Raw genomic sequence first — 16,575 nt, forward strand, 5'->3', positions numbered from 1 at the left:
AATAGTGCACTATTTAAAACACGTTTTACCATTTTCATTCCATTACAGAAAACATCGCAAACAAAATTATTCAAACCCTTTTGCTGATTTAAGTTGACGTAAAAACCTAAAATTGCTGTCAATTCGTGAGCATAACTTGCAGGAAGGTTTCAGCGAGCTTGCGTGCTCTCATTTGATGAAACGTCATTGGAAAGAAAGGTAGTCCTGCCTATAAAATGATCGAATCGTTTCTCACTGCGACGGCACTACGTTGAGGAATCGCGCTCACGCGGATCGATTTGTCTACTTCCTAGTGTCCTCTGGTAAACGACACCGGGCAGTCAACCAATCAAGTGTGACCTAGCGACGAAAGCAGACGTGCTGATTTTTTTTTTGGCATAAAGTTTAGTTAATTCTCACGAGTGCGGTTATCTGAATATGGACTGGAATTTTATCTTAGTTTTCCTTTGACCAAAAAGAAAAAAAAAAAAAAAAAAAAATAAGAAAAAAAAAAGGGGGAAAAAAGTTCAAACTTGGGATTCTTTCTGTGATGTACTACTTCAATGATTCCAATGCGTCCTTCTACGATAACGTCAGCGACGCTGTGGACCATGTGACGCGGTACTCGGTGCTGCAGCTGAGCGCGGAGATACAGATCGCGCTCTACAGCATCATCTTCCTGCTGTCGGTGACGGGCAACATCCTCATCATCGTGACCCTCATCCAGAACAAGAGGATGCGCACCGTGACCAACGTGTTCCTCCTGAACCTCGCCATCAGCGACCTCCTCCTCGCCGTCTTCTGCATGCCCTTCACCCTCGTCCCCGTCCTCCTACAGAACTTCATCTTCGGCGCCGTCATGTGCGTCATGATCAGATACCTCCAAGGTAAGCGTGGTGAGCGACAGCGATCTGCAGTGACGACGCTAACCCTGTAATATAACAGATAGCAGCAGAGACTGCAACGCTAAATGTGGTTACTGCGGATAGCGTTGCAGTTGCTGCAGCTATCTGTTATAAGGGTTAGCGTTGTTACTGCATATCGTAGTCGTTCAAGTGCTGGGTTGTCGTTAAACATTCATTCATAGATTCATTCATTCTGTCGTTCAGTGGGCCCCCCCAAAAAAGTAATGTTTGTTCAATCAATCAACCCATTTGACTCGTGCTTACATCCACCGAAGGTTCAAGCACGACTGTCTTGGGCACAACCTCCGAGATTCCCCGGTGGGTGTGTCCAAAGAGAGGAGAATGTTTATTTAGCAACACCCGAGCAGATCAGTTGAGTAGTGTATGTGGTATTTGGCTTGTGAAACATTTCGTTTAGAGAGTTATGCTAGGCTTAGATTGTCAACTCTCACGACTGAGTGTTGCCAACTCGACGGTTGCGTTGTAATTTCCCCGCACTCCCGACTTAGACTGGTGCGCTCACTGACAAGTAATCGGTTGACAATGGTTTATGATACCAACCGTATTTTACACGAGGTATACACACGCGCACGCACGCGCACACACACACACACACACACACACACACACACACACACACACACACACACTACACATGCATGCTATATTAAGATCACTGTGGAGAACAATAGACTACATGTTCCAGTCTAACCAATTTTAAGCAAAATGATTTATACCTTCTTTTTCTTCCGTCAAACTAATTTGGTAACTGATATATTCCTGGTATAATAAACCTGTATAATATATTAAGCTTATTTTGAAAGTGTTTTTCAGTTGTACCTTTTTAATTTAAGTTGTTTTGTTTGTTTTTACTAATTTAAGCAGTTTTGCCCAATTATTGTCGTACTTATTTCCAATTATTGTTCATATGTCTTAGCCATATACCTCAGCTACCTGTGAAAAACCAATGTTAATTTATTGTTTATGAATGAAACCAGCTACTATTTTTCTTTAGCAGCAAGGAGTGGCTATTTTACCCCCCCCCCCCCCCCCCCCGCCCCCCCCCCCAAAATAAAATAATAATAAATAAAAATAAAACTAATTCTAATAATAATAGTAATAATAATAATAAATAAAAATAAATAAATAACTGATAACCATGCCATACATCCAGGTAGCAGCCATGATTCCATTTCCAGTGCAACATATTATTCAACATATGAAATTGTTGATGGGTAGAGCTACCACAGAGTAACACGTTATACGATTGTCTTAGTCTAGAAAGTCCTGAAATTTATTCTCAGTCCTTTACCCACCCAAAGTCAATCTGCCTTGGCTGTATTGACGTTGTTGCATGTGAAATAACAACATCTTTCAATTTTGAATTTCCGTCCGTTCTTTCGGCGTCTGATCTAATCTAATGTTTGACTAATGGTTCAATCATGTTCTCGTGGACGCGATCTCTAACCGTGCTCGTGACTTCTGTCCTGGAGGGATTTCCCATTTTAGCTGTTTGTTTGTTTGAAATGCTAACTTAGATCTTAACTTAGATATATATATATGCAGTTTCCCACAGACCGGAGAGTGTATAGCACGGCCTGCGTTTGACACCCAATAGCCGATCTCAATTTGTTTGCTTGGGTGTCGTTAAACATTCATCCATGCGATGTACCCAGTCGTGGTTGGAATGGCACTTCAGACGAGCGCCATACCACTGAATTACTTCCCGTCCATTAGTGACAAATAAAAACAAAACCGCGCATTCTACAAGTATTAAACTGAACATTATATTATGTTTAGATTACTATACAACAAGTACGATTTGCAAACTTAATTTATTAAAGATTGTATTTGCTACAGTAACTGTTGTAAATGGAAGTTACGAGCTAGTAAATACATCAATCTATACAGAAATGTTTAAAACAGAGTACAACAATACAATATTCAATTCAGTTCAGTATTTTAAAACGAAATACGAGTGTATTAGTCCAATCAATCTAAGGTTAAAAAAAGGCCTAAGCTAGAAAAAAATTGGAACAGCATTTATTTTTGTTGTAATTTATTCCCAAGCCATCATAGACAACATATAAAAAATGTACATTGATGTAGGTGTTGGAAAGTCACTGCATACATTAAATATGGCTATATTGCTATAATATATCTGCAACAAAAACCCAAAACAACTGAGATATAGAAGAGTCTAGCTTGTACTATAAAATTAAAGATTTGTTTCAGGGTTTTTTAAATGGTGGGGGCAGGGTAGCCCGAGTACTCTTGACTGTAGGAGAGCTAGACGGACATTTGTCGTTTTGAGACGGCCACTGGAAGACGGAATGGCTGAGTGAGCGATCATGTGACGCAACGTCACGATATAGGTCGGCGAACTTAGAATTTTGCTGTCCGGAGTTTGCCGAAGCTTAGCTGAATGTGGGTGCTGTCGGGTTTCTTTCTGTAGTGTGTGTATTAGTGATTAATATCAGAATTGTTTTTAATCAAGTAACTCGAAAATGGTTGATGTAAATGTATTTGACGTCAAACATAGGATTGTTGTGGTATTAGAGCGGAAATCTTTGACAACTTTTTGGTTGTCGGCAATTGCCAAAAAAATACATAGCTTGGTCTCTGACTGTAATAAGAGTGTATTTATGTCCAAATGTCCGTCTAGCTCTCTTACAGTCAGAGTACTCGGGCTAGGGGCAGGGGTGTAGCTTCTTTTGATATGCAATATTCTTGATAATTTTTATAGCTCGAGTTGGAATAACTACTTCCTACTATACCATGCGTAGGTAATAATTTGATGAGTAGTGAGATAGGGTATTGGAATAGGTTGTGTTACTAATATTTTATGCCACCTGTAATACGTATGCAGAAATGAAGGCAACCGTATCATGTTCAGATCATAAAGGGTGATCGTTGATAATAATCACATTTTGATTCTGACAATCCTGGGAAGGAAGGAAAGAAATGTTTTATTTAATGACGCACTCAACACATTTTATTTACGGTTATATGGCGTCAGACACATGGTTAAGGACTACACGGGTATAGAGAGAGGAAACCCGCTGTCGCCACTTCATGGACTAATCTTTTCTACTGACAGGATAGTACATACCACGGCCTTTGTTACACCAGTTGTGGAGCACTGGCTGGAACGAGAAATAACCCAATGGGTGACAATCCTGGGTGCCCTATTGACTCAGCCATCGGCTTTAAACTCCACCACCACCACCCACCCACCCCCTGGTTACGGGCCAGCGGTGACTGTGTGTTGATAATAATCACATTTTAATCATGACAATCCTGAGTGTCCTATTGGCTCAGCCAGCTACCGGCTTTAAATTTAAGGCTGATAAACACTGGATTTGCACTCCACCAGCAGTTTCACCTCAGATTGACTTTTAATGGCTCACTAACCACTAATAAAATAAAACCTCTGCCCTGGACAGACAACCCAGATAGCTCAGATGTCACCATCATGTGTGCAAGGAATAGCGTGATTGAATCGGATACAAGCACGAACATCAGTTAAATCAATTCTGACCTATAGATCAATTGCTAACCATTAAAGGGACATTCCTGAGTTTGCTGCAATTTTAAAGATGTTATCGACTAACAAAGACTTTTTGACGACTGTAATTACATATCAAATATATTTTTTTGCATAAAATATTAGTGGCTGTATATTAAACGTGTTTCTAATCGTTCTAATATTTGTACTAGGTTAAATTTCATCTACATTGCCTTAATGTTCACCTTTTACTAGGAACCACTTGCCCAAGATATATTATGGCGGTCAGTTTGAATGTCCAAGATGGACGCCATCTAAATTCCTCTTAGTACCAATATCTCATCGCCCATGCCACTTAGGATCGCAAATGTTTGGGTGTAACCTGGCATTTTTAGGGGCAAGGAATTACAAATACCACAAGATACGATTTTTCAAAAGGGACAATTCTGAGTTTGCTGCAATTTTTAAGATGTTATCGACTAACAAAGACCTTTTTACGATTGTAATTACATATCAAATATATTTTTGTGCATAAAATATTAGTGGCTGTATATTTGTACTAGGTTAAATTTCATTTTATTTCCTAAAGTATATTTTTTCGTACGTACGAAATTATTTGAAGACAAAATCCAGTTTGGGCTTTTTACAAATATTAAGACGACCAGAAACACATTGAATATATAGACACTGATATTCTGAACAAGAAAATATATTTAATATGTAAGTTTAATCGTAGAAATATTTTATTAGTCGGAAACATCTTACAATGCCGCAAACTCGGGAATGTCCCTTTAACAAGTGCACAGTAAAAATAAATCGAAAAACCTACTACAGCTAAAGCATTTCACTCTCAATGATACCAAGCAAATGTCTACATTTTAATTCAAAATTTATTTTCGTCCTTATATCCAATTAAGGTTAAAACCAATGTACTTCGCGTGCACATCAGCTATATAAGGATAGGTCAACCACTAAAACAAACACAGTGACGTAAGAAAATACCGTCTGTCTATTTAGGCTTTAGCCATAGTCTGCTTGTAGTTTTCAAGACCTGTTTTTCATGTATAATTTGTATTTGTCTCAACCTAGTGCGAAAGGAAAACAGTTTGGGGAAAAAGAGAAGAAGAAAATAATTTTGTTGTGTGAAATTAAATAAAATGCTATCAAAATCACTCCAGAGAAGCTATTTTCAAAGCAAAAGTGCTCCAACGATTTTTGGTGAACTTTTTATTTATGGGTATTTTAAGTTCTGACTGTATATTTTTAATATCTCATACTGATGTACTCACCCATCATTACTATCTATGCGAAAATTAAAAAGGTGTAATGATTTTTAGATACCTGTATTCATATTGTAAAATAAAAAAGTCAGTAAATGTTTAAACAGGTCACTTTTTTCTTTTGTTCCAGTGTATTTAAAACTCCGTTTTAATACGGAAGATATGTACTTGTGTGTCTTCTGGATTTTATTTTGAGCAATATAATTTTTTTTCTTTCTGTTGCATTATAAAAAAGTTAAATTTCATATGATTAATGAGTATAAAGTATGAATGATTTGACTAGACACGGAAAAAAACAGAAACATCATATTGATTAATACATCTATTCAAAAACATTTGTCCGGTGACCTATGACTTTCAATTTGTTTTGTACATTCCAGTAATATAAGAATATCTTTATAATATGTGAAATAATAATAATAATATGTCAGTAGAGTGTAATGACTTTTAAATTTCGATAAAATAATACGATTTCCCCTTAATATACAAGTCGTAAGGCACTGGCTTGGATGGGAATAAATATGAGTTAATCGAGGTCGATCGATCCTCCAACCCACCACACCTCAGGCGAGCGCTCTACCACTGACCTACACTCCGTCCCATTCTGCCGTTCATCTGATCACCACAAAATTAATATGGTCACATCAGGGCCCCGTTCCACTATGCGATCTTAGCGCTAAGATCGCCTTAAGGTAGTTATGTACTTAAGGTGACCTTAGAGCTAAGATCGCACCTGGTCTGGACCGAGGAGCCTCGGCGCCCAGGACAGACATGCGCTACAACAGCTTGTTCTGAATGTGCACGTAAAACCCTGTGACTTGACCTGACCTAACTGACCTAAGATCGCTTCGTGAAACGGGGACATGTTTTTTTTTTTATAAACACATCCAATCAAATATAACATCAACAGACATTTCATCAATTATGAACCGTGTCTCTGATTTAATGCATATTTTAATTGTCAATAACCGGTGTAATATCCATTTCACGGAGTACTTGATTTAGCGCGTACACATTATCATAGATAAACTGTCCAATAAAGAAGTTGATATTGACTCAACTCGAGGTCTAGATCATTCCTCAAACTTAATGCTGATTTTACTGTCGCAGATTAAGTTGTGTCGTCGGCGCAAAGTAGAAAGTCAAATATACCGGTAGTGTTAATGCAGAACATAAGGATGTGATATTGGTGCAAGGACATGCGAGTTATACAAGGACATCCGTACAAACATCATTATACTTAACAAAAGATGGTTTTGTTCCACGAAACCACTGGAGCACATCGATTTATTAATCATCGGCTATTTGATGTCAAAATGTGGTAATATTGACATATAGTCTTAGGGCGGAAACCCGCTACATTTTTCATTAGTAACAAGGGATATCTTATATGCACCATCCCACAGATGTAACACGGCCTTTGAGTTTGATATACCAGTTGGGGTGCACTGGCTAGATTGAGAAATAGTCCAGTGGACCCACCCATGGGAATCAATCCTAGACCGACCGCACATCAGACGAGTGCTTCAACATTAGGCTACGTCCTGCCCTCTGTTCATAATTAAAGGGACATTCCTGAGTTTGCTGCAATTTTAAAGATGTTATCAAATAATAAAATGTTTCTACGATTAAATTTACATATTAAATATATTATCTTGTTTAGAATATTAGTGGCTGTATATTAAATGTGTTTCTGATCGTTCTAATATATGTACTAGGTTAATTTTCATTTTATTTCCTAAAATATATTTTTTCGTACATACGAAATTATTTGAAAACAAAATCCAGTCTGGACTTCTTACAAATATTAAGACGACCAGAAACGCATTGAATATACAAACAATGATATTCTAAACAAGAAAATATATTTAATACGTAACTTTAATCGTAGAAATATTTTATTAGTCGGAAACATCTTACAATGCAGCAAACTCAGGAATGTCCCTTTAATAAAGTCATAAAAAGGTTTTCCTTATTAGGATAATGTTTATAGACAGGGGAAATAACATAAGAAGTGCCAGTTTAAAGAAAGGGAGGTAATCGGTAAAAGTGAAACCTATAAGATTATAAATATCGGCACTTTTGTTGATCAAATTACTTTATGTTACATTTACCATAAAGACTTAAGTGCCAGAATACTTTTTTTTTCTTGTATTTTATATTGATGTTGAGGACACGTGAAGGTGTGATGACGTCATGCCACTCCAGAATTGTTTTGTTGTATAGACCCTTCCCATAATAGGGTGCTTTGGCGGGAATTGGAATACAGATTTGTGACGTGAGAGGGGGACGTGTGAAGGAGAACACTATGTGAACAGAAATAATGTTTTGTCCTGCTACAAGAGAATGCTTGGGTTACTGGATGCACCCAAGCATATTTAACATAGAATCATAAAGAAATGAAGGATATACAACCCTGGTAATTGAAAACTTTTAGTAAAATCTTCATTGGGGAGTCTGTACATTTAAGTTTAACGTCTTTATGATTATATCAAGTAGTGATACCATGTTTGTATGTGAAAACTATGTTTGTATTAATTCTGTAATCATTATGGATATCACTATCTTTTAGTTTAGATGTGTTTAATGAAGAATCGTTATGCTTAGTTTTGTTACTACATTATTTAATTTCTGTTTACACCTGGACCCCGTTCCACAAAGCGATCTTTGTGCTAATATCGCCTTAAGTGCATAACTACCTTATGGACTTAAATGTATCTTACTGCTAACATCCTTTGTAAAACGAAGCCCTGAAAATTACTTGCCTCGGTGGCGCAGTGGTTAAGCCATCGGACTATAGGCTGGTAGGTACAGGGTTCGCAGCCTGGTACCGGCTCCAACCCAGAGCGAGTTCTTAAGGGCTCAGTGGGTAGGTGTAAGGCCACTACACCCTCTTCTCTCTCACTAACCACTAACCAACTAACAACTAACCCACTGTCCTGGACAGACAGCCCAGAGAGATGTGTGCCTAGGACAGCGTGCTTGAACCTTAATTGGATATAAGCACGAAAATAAGTTGAAATGAAATGAATGAAAATTAATTAAGCACTACCTGAATTGTATTACAGCCGAAAAGGCGCCTAGATAACTTGTCCGTCCCAACGGAGTTTAAACTTGACATTGATAGGTTTTTTTGGGTGGGTTTCTTTTACATATTCTGTATCTACTGGGTATTTACCGAGATGACATGAATAAATTACTTCTGAGAATCCAATCAATGTGATTCCAGCTCCATAGTTAATCACCATTCATGCCCATGCATATTTACGGTTTCTGTCTTTTTCTGTGCACATAACCGTATACATTAAATATTGGTGCAACGATCTTTTTCAATCTGTCCATGACCAGTCCTGTGAGAGTGGCAGTCCTCCTATGGGCGGTGCAGGAAGAATCAAATAGGCTTGTGTCGTGCTGGAATCGGTAACACATACTTGACGCATTCATTTATTCTGGGGGCGGGACGTAGCCCAGTGGTAAAGCGTTTGCTTGATGCGCGGTCGGTCTAGAATCGATCCCCGTTGACGAACCCATTAGGCTATTTCTCATTCCAGCCAGTGCTCCATAACTGGTTCAACAAAGGCCATAGTTTGTGCTATCCTGCCTGTGGGAAGCACAAATAAAAGATCCCTTGCTGCTAATCGGAAGATTCCTCTCACAATCTGTGTGGTCCTTAACAATATGTCTGACGCCATATAACCGTAAATAAAATGTGATGAGTGCGTCGTTAAATAAAACATTTCCTTCCTTCATTCATTTATTCTGCAGCAGGATCCTCCACAGCAGTGTGAACACTGTCAGTGTACGCCGACGTTTCATCGTATTTTAGTGGAGTGTAATCGTTTTGAGCAGACGCGGAAATATATATTTGGAAGACAAAATTTGATGGAATCATGATTTCGATTTCACCCACAATTTATTTAGAATTTTTTACACGTTGAATTTTATTCCAAATTCTGATATAGTTATCTGTGATATTCATATACTCGAAATTTTAATATACTTGTGATATTTATACTTTGCACAAATCTTTAGACTGTTTTTAATTTTATATTGATGTTGATCATCAAATTCATGCATTTTGTTTACCATTATTATTTGACAGTAGCCGATGTATATTTGTGCTGTGGTGTCGTTACACATTCATTCATTCATTCATTCATTCATTCATTTTACTGCATCGATTCGCATGGCATTTGACCATAACTACCTGGCCAACCAGATTTTCTACACAAATGGAAGTCCAATTAACACATTTAAGCCTCAATCAAGTTGTAAAAGGTATAGAACCGGCCTTGGTGATGTCGTGGTGAAGCCATCGGACAAAAGGCTGGTAGGTACAGGTTTCGTAGCCCAGAGCGAGTTTTAACGACTCAGTGGGTAGGTGTAAGACCACTACACCCTCTTCTCTCTCACTAACAAGTAACCCACTGTCATGGACAGACAGCCCAGATAGCTGAGATGTGTGCCCAGGACAGCGTGCTTGGATATAAGTACGAAAATAAGTTGAAATGAAATGAAAAAGGTATATACTGCATGTTATAAATGTTTATTATCATAATACTGTTTAAACTGCAATTTATATATATATATATATATAAAAGTTATTCTTTTAATTCTGTTGGTTATAAACGGTTATTCTTTCAACGCCATTTAATTACCGTTATAAATGATTTTCTCTGTAGTACTGTTTATGTGAGTCGTAAGTCGGATTGTTCTTATATAATATTATATTACTGCTTTTATGAGCCGTGGGTTTTTTTTCTTTTTGATACTGCTAATGTGAGTTGTAAAGATTTGTACCCATTTACTGTGGGTACAATCTTTGTACTGTGTGAGCTGTAAAACAGTGTCGTTATAATTCTATGACTTTTGAGAATATTCGTGTAATTCGACTAGCAACAAAATACTGCTTTAGAAATATGGGATTCAAGCATAAAGAGAATTTGCAAAACACATTTCGTGGATATGATTCTGTTACGTAATCCTCAGACTAACCCGTGGGTTACAAGAATGCTCTTAAGAAATGACTATTAATAGATACGTCACTGATTCGAAGGCGTTTGGAAACTCTATACCAAGTTTCCACAATTCTGGAATGCCAGATTTCATGACGTCCATGTATATTGAGTAACGGCGAGGGTTGCGTTACCTCCTTACATTAGTATTTCTCGGTCCCGTCTCGTATAAAGGAAAGAGTCAACATTTGCTTTAGTGGAACGCATCTCTGTATCAATTACGAGTTCATTTCCGGAAGTCAGCTGGAAACACGGAGTAATGAAAGGTCTGCCTGACTGACGGCGGTGTATCATTCAAACAGTCACACAGCGCGCAGTGGGGAGTTGTCAATGTTCTATTTATGAACACACCCAGAACTAAAATTAGAAATTAGTGCGCTTTTGAAAGAAAAAAAACTCAATCTTTTCTTCTATATAACAGTAATCTTAACCCTAACAAGGCTAGAGAAAGAAAAAAGCTTTTTTATTTATTGATAAGGCCAAAAAAATAAATTTCTGGTCTCTGGTCAGCGCGCGCGCGTCGAGTTTGACCCTCGCGCGTTAACTTTTTTTTATTTCCCTCAGTATGACGTCGATTTTTGCCAGACTTTTCTTGCCAAAATGGTCTATATGCTGGCTTGGACCTTTAGTATTCATTAATTTCCCTCTGGTCCTGTTGTTCTGAATGAGTAGCATGGCTTGTTTTAAAACATATTTGTCCCAAAGTCGAAGTAATAAAACTGCCTTGGCTTTATGGAAAATGTAAAGAAAAATATATAGGGTACCAAGGCAAGGGAGGGGTTACCATGGCCATTGAGGATGGACCAAGACAGACGAGGACGACGTCAAAAAAAAAAAATATATACCCATCTTTCCTATGCAATCCATGAAAAAAGCTGTCTCAATTCTATAACTTTGGTCTGACCACAGACCGACGTTTGTTTTTGCCGTATCCATATAGTCTAAGAGGAAGATGACTTTAATAAATATTCTAAGTAAGGAATGTTTGACAAGCCTACTTTATGTAAAACGTAGTGCTGATTCCAAAACTAGCAGTCTTATTAACCCTACTTACGACACAATTGTAATTTTGGCCATTTTTAGTCAAAAATAACCAAAATCATATATTTGTTATATGATTGGTCTGGCGTTACAGTATGATATATAATAAGCCTCTGAATATTATATAGTAATATTCTGTTGTCTAAAGCTCGCCAAAGAATAACAATCTCATCAATGTGGCCAATTGTTGGCCACATTTGGCCCATGTGTAGCCCAAAATGGACTATTTCCCATAGGGATATTAATTATATTGTACTATATATGAATAGTAGTAAAACTCATTTAAAAAAACCCTCATTTATAAGGCCAAATACTAATAAAAATTACAATCTGACATTTTATGACTATGAGTGTAAAATGCTAACCAACAATCTGTGTATAGATTATTCAAACTAACTTCAGTAACCAAATCTTATATTTTAAAGTAAAACATGTTGAACCAACTGGTTTTAGTTGCATTATCAGAACTGTCATCATTAGTATTATCTTCAATGTTTGAATCAACATCAGTACTGCTATCATCATCATCATCATTATCATCATCATCATTATCACCACCACCATCATCATCATCATCTCTAACTGCAACATATTCAGGTTCCATGTTATCAAACAATTTATATCTGGCTGTCAGTAAACGCTGGTGGTAGAAAAACTCCATTAGTCTCTTTCTAACCATGATATGTGGGCTGAATGTCCTCTTGTAGACCACTTAGATGTGCCACATAATTGCACTTACATCTGCACGATGTTGCATGTTGGAAATGTGCCTCACTGGATAAATTGATTTGTATTTATGTAGGATTTTTTTAAAACCTGGTCTCGTTCACAAAAGCTAGACGTGAACACGTTACATCTCCAAAACTGCTGAGTTGTTCACCTTTTTCTTTCCGAGGAATGAAGAACGTGTCATGTAGTCACATCATGTCACATCATCAAAATCTGGCAAAACATTGCAGACAACTGGACCAAGCTACCTATAGTTTTCTATTGTAATAACATGATAAATATCCGACGTCCATCCACATACTGAACTTTAGATAATACATAAGGATGACTATAATATCAACAGCATTATGTTCTGGTATTTTGACAACACACTGAGATAGTACATCTGGTGAGCATTAGCCACTAGATGTGACACTACATACTCAGGTTCCCCATTGCGTTCTACATATCCCAATACAGCTGTTTTATAGAGAAGACGCAGATCTTGAAGAAAACCCCAAATATAACTGTATTTGTGCTACAATGGGTACCGGATTGCACGTATTAATAAATCATAATAATAATAAACCATTTTAGGACATCTGAATTGTTTAGGACATAATGCGTCTACCCTTGTGAATTTAATATTTGTTTTTAAGCCTTTTCACATATAATGATTACTTAAACTTTTTGTCAATCTCATAACTGTAACAGAAAAGGTATATTTAAGTTTCCTATACATTGGTTTTGGCCACAAGAGTTGACCAATAACAACATTGGTGACATCCAGATTAAAATGTTTGAGACAGTACAAGCACACAATGCGTGCATGACTGTAGTCGTTTGAAGTAAACAAAATATCAATAATTTCACCAAGTATAAAGCTTGAAAAATATCTACATATTTTGTTAATAAAACCCTCTTAATGAAAAAGACCACTTATATCAATTTCGTTCCCCCAAAGCTGTGCATTAATGCCATGTTTTTCAGCACTGATATTATTATAGAAATCTTCATAGTTCATCATTGATGCTAAATATTCAAAATATTTCATCCACTTTGGTGATAGTCATGTTTGGACAGTATCCATGGGATATGCACATACGCATAGCTATCATTTGTCTCTTCTAGTAGCAAGGGCAATTTCATATGTTCGACACACATACAGGGCTTTAGATTACACCAAAGCTGAGTCGATGAAGGGTATGTCCAAAGTAAATAAGGCCAAAATAAGCAAGCCCAAATGATGTACAAACAAGCCAACCGAAACACATTCCACCTCAAAATCAATGGAATGTTAAACTGTAATTGGATTAAAATAACTTGAAATGCATTTCTGAATGTACATGTATGTATAACTTTTTACCAGCTATTATTACTGCACTGAAGATCCTGTTGTGCTCAAATTAGTGAGATATATAGCCCTGCACATAGCAGCAAAATTGTGCCTGGTTTTAGTGTTTGTCTGACAGAACGGCATTAAAGGGACATTCTTGAGTTTGATGCAATTTTTAAGATGTTATCGACTAACAGAGACTTTTTAAACGATTGAAATTTCATATTAAATATGTTTCTGCATAAAATATTAGTGGCTGTATATTAAACGTGTTTTTGATCGTTCTAATATTTGTACTAGGTTAAATTTCATTTTATTTCCTAAAATATATATTTTTCGTACGTACGATATTATTTGAAGACAAAATCCAAATTGCGCTTCTTGCAAATATTACGACGACCAGAAACACATTGAATATACAGACACTGATATTCTAAACAAGAAAATATATTTAATATGCAAGTTTAATCGTAGAAATATTTTATTAGTCGAAAACATCTTACAGTGCAGCAAACTCAGGAATGTCCCTTTAAGGGCTGTTCCTGACCTGTCAAGGAGGTACCCAACAGCTAACAGAGGTGGAACATATAACGGAAAGTCCAAAGGCATTTTATATTTTACTTGTATAGTGTCCTCTAGTTGAGAAGCTGGCTTGACGATTGCCAATATATAGGCCGTCGTAAAGCAATGTTCTTCATACTATTAAGAACGAATCATGTTTCTTTTCATCCAATAGAGAGCATTTGACAACAAACACAGATCATGGCTAGAATTTGTTTTAAAAGCTAATGCACTGTCTTTTTTACCACTGGTTTACCAGCAGTCAGATGCTAACTGTGTTGTCTCATACCATTGAACAGAATAGTGGTGGTAAGCATGATGGTAGTGCATGCTGATGAGTATGCATTTCATATCGTTTTTCTGTGTACTCTTTGCACAATATTTTGGTTGAAAATTAATTTTGAAAACCACAAAATGCCATTTTGTAGTTTTGTCTGTATTTGGCTTCATATTCCATTACTATTCTTATGAAAAATAGCTGCCTAGGTTTGGTCAAATGTGGCCAAACGTTGGCCGCATTGATGAGATTGTTATTCTTAGGCCATACCTTGACCACAAAATTGTACTGTAAAATGCTCAGAAGTGTATTAGATACAGAACTAGACCGTCCGTATAATTAGCTGATTATGGCCAAATTTGGTCATAAAGTGGCCAAAATGCAATTTTGTTTGAAGACTGCTAGGTATTTTTGGAATCAGCAACACGTTTTAAATGAAAATGTTCATGACCTTTTACATACTAATCATATCGATTACAATACAATTGGTATTCCCATGGCAAATAACCATTTTGGGCAACACATGGGCTAAATGTGTTTCTTTTTAACCACATTGATTAGATTATTATTTGGTGATCTCTAGATAACAACACGTTACTATAAAATATTCATAGACTTATTAGATATCATATAGTAAAAATTGATTAAAGCGATCTACCTCTTGGAGTATTTTGCTATGACCTTTGAAATACTACTCGTGGGAACAATTTTTAGAATATATTCACCAAATAATCCAATCTCGAAATTCGCTTAATATAACGCTATATAAAACCTCGTTTACTATTGGGTTGCTATCGCGCAAAGTGGCAATGGGAACTAATGCTGTAAGCCAAATATACATTAAGCATAGAGTATTATTTATTGCATATTATATAGTAAAGTTTGTTTTATTTAACGACGCCACTAGAGCACATTGATTTTTTATCTTATCATCGGCTATTGGACGTCAAACATATGGTCATTCTGACACTGTGTTTTTTTTTTAGAGGAAACCCGCTGTCGCCACAAAGGCTACTCTTTTACGACAGGCAGCAAGGGATCTTTTATTTGCGCTTTCCACAGGCAGGATAGCACAAACCATGGCCTTTGTTGAACCAGTTATGGATCACTGGTCGGTGCAAGTGGTTTACACCTACCCATTGAGCCTTGCGGAGCACACACTCAGGGTTTGGAGTCGGTATCTGGATTAAAAATCCGATGCCTCGATTGGGATCCGAACCCAGTACCTACCAGCCTGTAGACCGATGACCTAACCACGACGCATATTATATAGATGCATGCATACATACATACATACATACTGTGACGGTACATGCTCTTAATTTCTTTTCGCCTGTGGCGTTATTAATTGTTTTAGAAGGCCGTGTGCAGTTCCAAATGCACTTAGCTAGGTGGGCAACTTGTTACGTAATACTTCTGCGCGATGGTCGTCTAATACACACCCAGCCCAGGTGCGGAGCCATGTGGCCAGTAGTTACGTAATACCTCTGCGAGTGCGGTTTTTACAACCGTGATTTGGCGACGATGGCGTTAGTAAGTCTGGCGATCAAAGAGAAAAATGCGTCTCTGGGACAGGTGGAATATCAGATGATAGGGGGAGGACCGCCTTGTACCCCCAGGCGATATTCTGATTTTTATAATAAATAGCTAGAATTTGAGAGTTATGAGAGAAGCAAAAAGGACAGAACAAGGAAGGCTTCCCGGGAACGTTGTCCGTTTGGACTTTGGTAAATATTTTATTTCTGCTCTGTTGTATAACCTTGATGTGATCGATGTGACTTTTAAATATTTTAATACTGTATTATACCAATATTCTTTAGACAGTATCTTCGGTCATCTGACGAAGTAAATCGTAGACTTTTTGTTCTAACATTATACGAGTATTTGGTAATATAAAGCTTAGCCAGTCATCCTAGAAGACCTAGGTAAACTGTAGGTTATTGTCTTTATTGTGATAGGTACCAG

At 37.1% G+C, this 16,575-nt stretch overlaps 1 protein-coding gene across 1 annotated transcript in view; it reads left to right on the top strand.

The window, feature by feature from the left end:
• Nucleotides 1-400: 400 nt before the first annotated feature.
• The window catches only part of LOC121374664 (cholecystokinin receptor type A-like), a 94,085-nt gene continuing 77,910 nt past the window's right edge, over nucleotides 401-16,575 (top strand). Inside the window, exon 1 of the mRNA XM_041501774.1 lies at nucleotides 401-866. Within this exon, the coding sequence (XP_041357708.1) occupies nucleotides 530-866 (337 nt within the window). The 5' untranslated portion in view covers nucleotides 401-529. The remainder of the gene's footprint in view (nucleotides 867-16,575) is intronic.

This window comes from Gigantopelta aegis, chromosome 6 (genome assembly GCF_016097555.1).
Source record: "Gigantopelta aegis isolate Gae_Host chromosome 6, Gae_host_genome, whole genome shotgun sequence".
NCBI classification, from domain to species: Eukaryota; Metazoa; Mollusca; class Gastropoda; order Neomphalida; family Peltospiridae; genus Gigantopelta; species Gigantopelta aegis.